The sequence below is a fragment of the Anastrepha obliqua genome, chromosome 1 (assembly GCF_027943255.1).
Source record: "Anastrepha obliqua isolate idAnaObli1 chromosome 1, idAnaObli1_1.0, whole genome shotgun sequence".
In the NCBI taxonomy this organism is placed as follows: Eukaryota; Metazoa; Arthropoda; class Insecta; order Diptera; family Tephritidae; genus Anastrepha; species Anastrepha obliqua.
In genome coordinates, this window is record NC_072892.1 from 143280423 (window position 1) to 143288411 (window position 7989).

Sequence of the window (7989 nt, forward strand, 5' to 3'; positions counted from 1 at the left end):
AGTATCACTCCGAGATACCTAACTTCCAATGACAGCGGAAAAACATAGTTGTTTAATTTGGGAAGTTGAAAGGGTGGAGGTTTATATTTTCTGGCAAATAGCACCATCTCCGTTTTGTCAGAGTTGACTCGGAGGACACAAGAGGCAGCCCAGCGATTGAGTACAGCCAGTGACCTTTCCATAATCGCAGCCATGACTGAGGGAAATGGTTCCGAGACCATCAGGACCAAGTCATCGGGATACGCTACTACCTTAACCCCACCCTTATTTAGCATTATTAGAACTTCGTCAATTACAACTAGCTAAAGTAGGGGCGAAAGGACACCTCCCTGCGGCGTGTACAATTTTTTAGATCAATAAAATTAAAAGTTTTCTCAGAAAAAATTCTGGGAAATTCGCTTTTTTCGGCCTTCTAACTGTATATAACACCTTAAGAAATACAAAAACTTAAATTTGTTTGACCCTTTCGTTACATCTTTTTATTGCGCCATCCAAAAAATCCAAATTTTTGTCTGAGTATTTATTTTAGGACCAATAACAATACAAATAAATTTTTTTTTTTAATTTTTTTTTGTTAAGTGCTTTTTTTTAATGTTGCCATATGGCAACAAATGTTTTGTATGGTAAAAAAACAGTTTATTTTTGGTTTTTGTATAAAGGTTCGTACATTTATTAAATTTTTGTTTGACATCAAAATTTCAATTTATTTATAAATCAAGATTTCTAAACTAAAGTTCCAACAATAACAAAATATTTAAAATAAAAAAATCGATTCAATACTATAAATATACACGTACATACATATTAAAAAGTGAACAAGGATATAAACTACAAACATAAAATATTATATTAGCATAAAAAGTATTATAGAAAACTATAGCTATAAAAATTACTTAAAATAATACAAAGGAAAGAAGTATCTTACCAAGAATTTAGTCGCTGTAGTGATAATCCTTAAAGCAATCGCGATCTCCGTTGGGTAGACACAAGTGAACCGAACACTTTGAACATTTGTATCTGGAAAATCCTGAACATCCTTTTAATTTGCATCTGTTTTTTTTTTCTCAGTGTCTCCACCCAATGTTGATTTCCATCATATCGGACAGAAACTGATGGTGCTGTTTCATATCTCTTTCGAGAAGTTGATGGGCTGACGATGTTTTCATTCAAAGAGACTTTTGGCCGTCCACGTTTGCGAGAAAATGCGTCCTTATTTGCTTGCGCTAGCAGACCATCAGCAATGTCGTTGCGGAACTCAAGCAGATCCATGGGTTTCTGCTTTTGGCCTTTATTATTACCCTCATGATCCTTCCTGTACTCCAGCCATGAGTTGCATATGGCCAGGTCAATAAAGTGGTCAAATATTTTAAGTGTACATTTTCTTGACCGTATCGATATTCTACACAATGAAAGAAGGAAGTCTATTTTATCAACTCCTCCCATATTCTTGTTGTACACAGCCACAGTTTAGGTATTTCCAAATACCTTTTTTCTGTAAGTACAGTATCAAATTAAGTGTAGAAAAATAGTTGTCAAAAAATAGCTTCAAGTTTTTGTTTTCGGAAATAGTTCTTGTGAGATAAACTACAATGTCGGAGCAAAACCTTAGTTTTGGTCCAGAAATAACGGCATTTTTTCCTTGATATATTTCAAAGTCATACAACATGCCATATGAACTACATAGACAAAATAATTTAATTCCCCATTTTATTGGCTTTTTAGGCATGCATTGTCTAAGGACAGTCTTTCCTTTGAAAGGTACCATCATTTCATCCACACAAAGATTCTCTTCTTTGGGGATAGTATACAACTTTTTAGTAAAGATATTTATTATTGGACGAATCCTGAAAAGTTTGTCATTGCCTGGATCACTTGTTGTGAACTTCAAGTTGTTTCGCAAGGAATGAAATCTATTCTTTGTCATATTTTGACGAAATGCCGGAATATCTGTGGGCGCTGTTCAGTACATAGACAATCTGGGATAACCAATTGTCCCAATCATAACCTCCAAAGCAAGAAACTTAAAAAATTATTCTTTCGTTAAGTTAAATGGTCCACCGTCTTTTAAAAGAGATGCTTGGTTTGTCGCCTGCACTACTTCTTCAAAAAATTCTACAGCAAAATATTCCAAAAAGTACTGTACTGGAAGTTTTACAGCGTTACTTGAATAACACTCAGCTTGAGGAGGAGCCCACGAAGTCTTTTTCCATCGAAATTCATTAACTTGTTTTGGTTGATAGTTCGAAGTACCAGCTTCTGAGCTAGAGCCATTTTCACCCAAAACTAGTTCGTCATTACATTCCCCGTTGATATTTGTAATGCTTATATCATACGGACCTGGACGACTAAGCTCCTCCATCATAAAAGTTTCATTATTGTCAAATGCCTCAAATAAATCCTCTAATATTTCTTCCGATTCCGAATTCTCAAAGTCTGAGAGATCTGAGTCCTCGAAATTCTCCAAAATCTTTTCTATAACACTGTCGCTAATTTTTCTTGCCATATTTGAAAATAATATTCCGCAAACAACAACACGTCTCTCTGCTACCAGTTTCAATCGCAAATAAACTTCTTCTGCAATCTAATGCAAGTTAACACCTTACGAGAAATTTGTTGCCATATGGCAACAAGCTTAGTTTTAAAAATTAGCACAGCTTTTAAAGCTGCGAGCGAAAAAATATTTATATGCCAAATGACAGATTGAACATTTTTCTATATACTTTATTCAAAAATTGTTGAAAACATTTGCCCAAAATGCCTCAAAAATCTAAAAATGCAAAATACAAATTTCAGAGTGAAGTGCTATATGCCAGAAGGCTTTCTTTAAAAATGTTGTATTACCGATATATAATGGGCGGTTATTATTTATTTTATTTCTGTTTAACCATTAAACTTAAATTTTTGAAAATATGTAACAAAAAAGTTGATATTTTTTACAAGAGAGTGTTGACGGCCTTTTAAAGTTTACTGTTGCCATATGGCAACAATATCGCGAAAGGGTTAAGCAAGAAAATTTCATTGCTACAGGAAATGGCTACATAGCGCCAACATATGTGCGTTTAACCACTGAATGAGCCACAACCAAGCGACCATCTCTTCTGATTGCTGGGTTTAAAAGTTTGGAATGCACTGTAATGCACATCAAAAGCTTAGAGAGCCCCAAATCGAAATGTTTGGGAGGCACTAAAGGCACGAAAGCTGCCGTAAGTACACAGTTTGAATGGTACCGTTATGTTTACACGTATGTATGTGTGCATTCAGTTTTCTAATATTAATTCGTTGGATTCGCTTATTTTTTACAAAAAAAAAACAACATGAAAATAATAAATAAAAAGCACTAGCAGCCAAAATGAGCTCCAACGCTAGAACACAGGCCAATGATAGAAAAAATGATCAAGACGCAAGTTTACATAATCAAAGCATTTTCGAAAATCATAAACTTATCACGTCTAAGAAAACTACAATAAATTATAAATAGCCAACATGGGACAGAAAAATTGCAATTCATTTGACTGAAACAAAGGTGGCTGCATTGAGAGCAAAGTCGCTCCACTGAGGTGTGTCGTTTCTGTTTCCTATAACTTTCATCATCAAGCGCCGCCACTCTATTAAATATATTAATATCAAAAAATTTTGTTCTTGCAACAGAAATGAAATCAATTTGCGCTTGGTCTATAATTTTCTGGCTGAACTGGAGTTTTGCTGCTGTTGGTTCAACAAATGTCAAGACAAAGCGACTTGCTGCGCGCGTAGACCGCGCAATACCGATTGACTCAACAACCACACCAGCGCCAATCGAAGCCACAACGGCTTTGGTGGAAGTGATGAGCAACAAAACTAGCAACTCCACCGCAGTGAATAATAATACCATTTTTTATGATCATAAACATAAAATTTTGTTGGTAGTTTTGTCGGATTTGAATGTACGGGAAGCTCGCGATGGACAACAAAGTAATAGCCACAATTTTATTACAAATCCTATAAAAAAGAATTTAAGTGTACTAGAAAAAAAATTAGGCAACAAACCAACGGACTCGCATAATGCAAAAAAGGAAATCTTGAATGAAACTTTCATACTCGATGAAAAATGGCTTACGGATTTGCTCAAAAGTAAGGAGGGTCACACAGTTAATTCAATTACATTTTCCTAAAAATGCTTTCTACTCAAACAGAACTCCAGATCACAACCGATCAAGATCAAGGCGTAACGAATGGCGTGGAAATCAAAAAGTGTGTGAATATCGTGCCGCATTATGTGCCGCCAACTTTTCCTTGGCTCATACGAAAGCAACAAAGTAAACCGATTGTCTATGTGGAACCGATTGCGTGCGAGGACACAGCGAAAGATGGTGGAGTGGGCTCTTGGGAAAATAAAAACAGAAAGGGAAGAAACCAAAGAACAGATCCAATTACAAAGAATGTTGCCCATCCACGTTCAAAGCCTTTGATGAGCGCGCGAAAGCGGCAATGGTCGAGAACTGGCGATTATGTTTTAATGCCAAGGTTTGGTGCAGCGCAGGAAATGACGCATTTGAAGTATCCATTCAATTATATTCATAATATAGACTACGCGCATTTGGCAACTGAAACGGACTTTGCAGAAACTCGGGGTGATTATAGCTCTGAAGATTACAAGTATTAATATTAGACTTTGTTTTTTCGAATAATAAAGTAGAATTTTTTTTATTTAAATGATTACTACTTTACTTTAGATTACTAAATTGCTTCCATTTTATAAAAAAAAAAAATATTTCCAATTTTAGACATTTTATTAATTGTTTATATAAAGCCACTCGTGGTTGCCACTCTTTACAAGAGTCTAGAGGGAACTCACCTAGACCTGGCGGCTTATTGTGATACCACTAGTTTGGAATTAAGTTCCCTCCTCTAATTCGCAATGTGTTGAAACCACTTCGTCTCTCGGATAAACGATAAAGTACTGTGGATGACTGTCGACTGCAAATCTGCCAAACATCCAAACAAGTAAGAGTTTAGACAGCAATATCGCGCTCTGGCAGGAGCAGGACAGTGGTCGAGGAAGTGTTCATGCTCTCCACCTCCTACTCGTTACTGCAGTCATTTGAGGGAAACCTCGTACGTTTATCGTGTGTTTCCACTAGGCAGAATAGAATGACGATACCAACAACTGTATGATAGCAGTCCGGTTTCGATTGATGAGGGATCTAGTTTTGTGCTCATTTCTTCCAGGCCAAATATGTCGCAAGTGTGCTCTGTGGTTCATCTACATACTGTTGGCTTGCATGATGTGGACTGACCTGATTCAAAGCTTGCTTGAGTGTAAAGAAATGGCCGCATATTGGGCAGAATTTACTGATTGAAGATCAATTGCCCGCCTAGCTAGCTCCGCCGCGATGCAATCTCCAAGAATGTTATTATATTTATATACAGGGTGGACCATATAGCTTTTGATTTTTGAACCACCTATTTTTTTTAAGAGTGGTAACACAAATGACATGTCAAATGTGTTCATAATTTATTTAAAGGTTTGACATTTACGAAATGGGACGCTATACGCTTGAACAAAATTGAGAAATATTGAAAACCTATTTTCAAAATGGTGAGTCTTCTTCTTCTTTTCTGATTTTCACATCGGTGGCTACGTCAATAAGCACAATTGTCGGATTTGGGGCTCAGAAGAGAGGCAAATGCATCCACAACAAGTCACTGTTTGGTGCGGTTTTTGGTCTGGTGGCATCATCGGGTCATTTTTTTCGAAAATGAGCGAGGAGCCGCGGTTACAGTAAATGGCGAGCGTTACCGTGACATGCTCAACGAATTGTTTCCAAAAATTGAAGAGGATGACATGGACGACATTTGGTTTCAACAGGACGATGCAACTTGTCACACTGCCAAAGTTACACTCGAACTTTTGGCTATCGTTTTTGAAAACCGAATAATCAGCCGAAATTCCGATATCAATTGGCCGCCTCGGAGCTGTGATCTAAGCACGTTGGACTACTTTTTGTGGGGAGCCGTTAAGGACAAATGCTATGCGAACCATCCAGAGACGATTGATGCTTTAAAACACGAAATCGAAGTTAGCATTCATGAAATTGGAGCCCAAACAATCGAAAATGTGCTTAAAAATTGGGTTGATCGAATGGCCTACTGTTAAGCCAGTCGTGGCAGTCATTTGAACGATATTATTTTTCCTTCATAAATAACAATGTGCAATGTTCAAAATATAAGAAAAAGTTTGAAAAAATATTGATTAGATTTTTTTTATAGCCGATTTAAAAAGCAAATTTTACATGGCCCACCCTATATAAAGGGTGATCATGGAGGAATCGGCTTTTAAATTGAAATAAAACAACGAAATTTCAAATTGATTGGGCAATTTTTTTTATTTTTGTGTAGAACTATTTATGGCATTTATTTTTTTTAAGTAATCCCTTTCCAATGTTGGGCGCAACTGCGCCGTTATTCGGCCATTCGTAAACACCAATTTTGAATGGTGGAGGACTTCGCTGGAGGATTTCGGTCGGTAGCTCGTGGATAACTTTAGTAATGTTGGCTTCCAATGCTTCAATCGAAGCTGGTTTATTCACAAATCATTTTGACTTTACATACCTCCGCCATGAACGTGCAAAAGTGTGATATCACACGATCTTGATGGCCAATCCACTGGTCCGAGACGAGACAATTTATCTCTCACAGAAATGACGACGCCGTAAATCCATTGCTTCACGGGCTGTATGGCAAGTAACCCCAATGGCCGTTTTGTTAGAACAAAATGTTGTGTAGATCACAGGCTTTAATTTCCGGCATCAAAATGTCATTTATCATAGTGGGATAGTTTTCACCATTTACTGTTATGTATAATACATAAATTGCCGGCATCCTCGTCTTTTGAAGAAATACCGGCCGATGATTCCTCCAACCCATAGGCCGCACCAAACGGTTGTCTTCAATGGATGTAATGGCTGTTCTTGAATGGCTTCGGGTTGCTCTTCAGCCCAAATATGGCATTTTTGCTTGTTAATGTAGCCATTAAGCTAAAAATGGGCTTCATCGCTGAAAACAAAATTCGGACTCCAAAATGCGGATCTTCGGCGAGTTTTTCAAAAGTACAACGACAGAAATTATGACGCTTTGAAAAATCAACCAAATCAAATCTTGGACTTCTTCTTCTTAATTGGCGCGATAACCGCTTAAGCGATTTTGGCCGAGTTTAAAAAAGCGCGCCAGTCGTTTCTTTCTCGCGCTAGCCGGCGCCAATTGGACACACCAAGTGAAGCCAAGTCCTTCTCCACCTGATTTTTCCAACGCAGAGGAGGCCTTCCTCTTCCTCTGCTACTTTCAGAGCTTTCCCCGAATACTTTCAGAGCTGGAGCGTTTGTATCCATTCGGACGACATGACCCAGCCAACGTACCCGCTGGATCTTTATTCGCTGCGCTATGTCTATGTCGCCGTAAAGCTCATACAGCTCATCGTTCCATCGTCTGCGATATTCGCCGTTGCCAACGTGCAAAGGTCCAAAAATCTTACGCAGAATCTTTCTCTCAAACACTCCAACCGTCGCTTCATCGGATGTTGTCATCGTCCACGCTTCTGCGCCATACGTTAGGACGGGCATGATGAGATTCTTGTGGAGTGATAGGTTTGTTCGTCGAGAGAGAACTTTACTGCTCAATTGCCTACTTAGTCCAAAGTAGCACTTGTTGGCAAGAGAGACTCTACGTTGGTTTTCATGGCTGACACTCTTTTCGGTGTTAATGCTGGTCCCTAAATAAACGAAGTATTTTACAATCTCGAAATCATAGCTGTCAGCAGTGACATGGGTGCCGATACGCGAGTGCGCCGACTGTTTGTTTGATGACAGGAGGTACTTCGTTTTGTCCTCGCTCACCACCAGACCCATTCGATTTGTCTCTTTATCCAGTTTGGAGAAGGCAGAACTAACAGCGCGGTTGTTAAGGCCGACTAGCTGTATTTTGTACCCTTTCAAACTAAAATCTTCGCTCAAA

General features: G+C 38.1%; 1 protein-coding gene across 1 annotated transcript; it reads left to right on the forward strand.

Moving 5' to 3' along the window:
• Positions 1–3365: 3365 nt before the first annotated feature.
• LOC129237580 (uncharacterized) lies at positions 3366–4642 on the forward strand. Its single transcript, XM_054872411.1, has 3 exons — positions 3366–3557; positions 3649–4110; positions 4173–4642. Exons 2-3 carry the CDS (start codon positions 3651–3653, stop codon positions 4640–4642), a joined length of 930 nt encoding a protein of 309 aa, XP_054728386.1. The 5' UTR covers positions 3366–3557; positions 3649–3650.
• Positions 4643–7989: the final 3347 nt, after the last annotated feature.

Coding starts and splice junctions, on each gene's coding strand:
- LOC129237580 (XM_054872411.1), top strand. CDS start 3,651: ATGAAATCAATTTGCGCTTGGTCTATAATTTTCTGGCTGAACTGGAGT. Junction 4,111..4,172: donor GCTTACGGATTTGCTCAAAA/GTAAGGAGGGTC, acceptor CTACTCAAACAG/AACTCCAGATCACAACCGAT.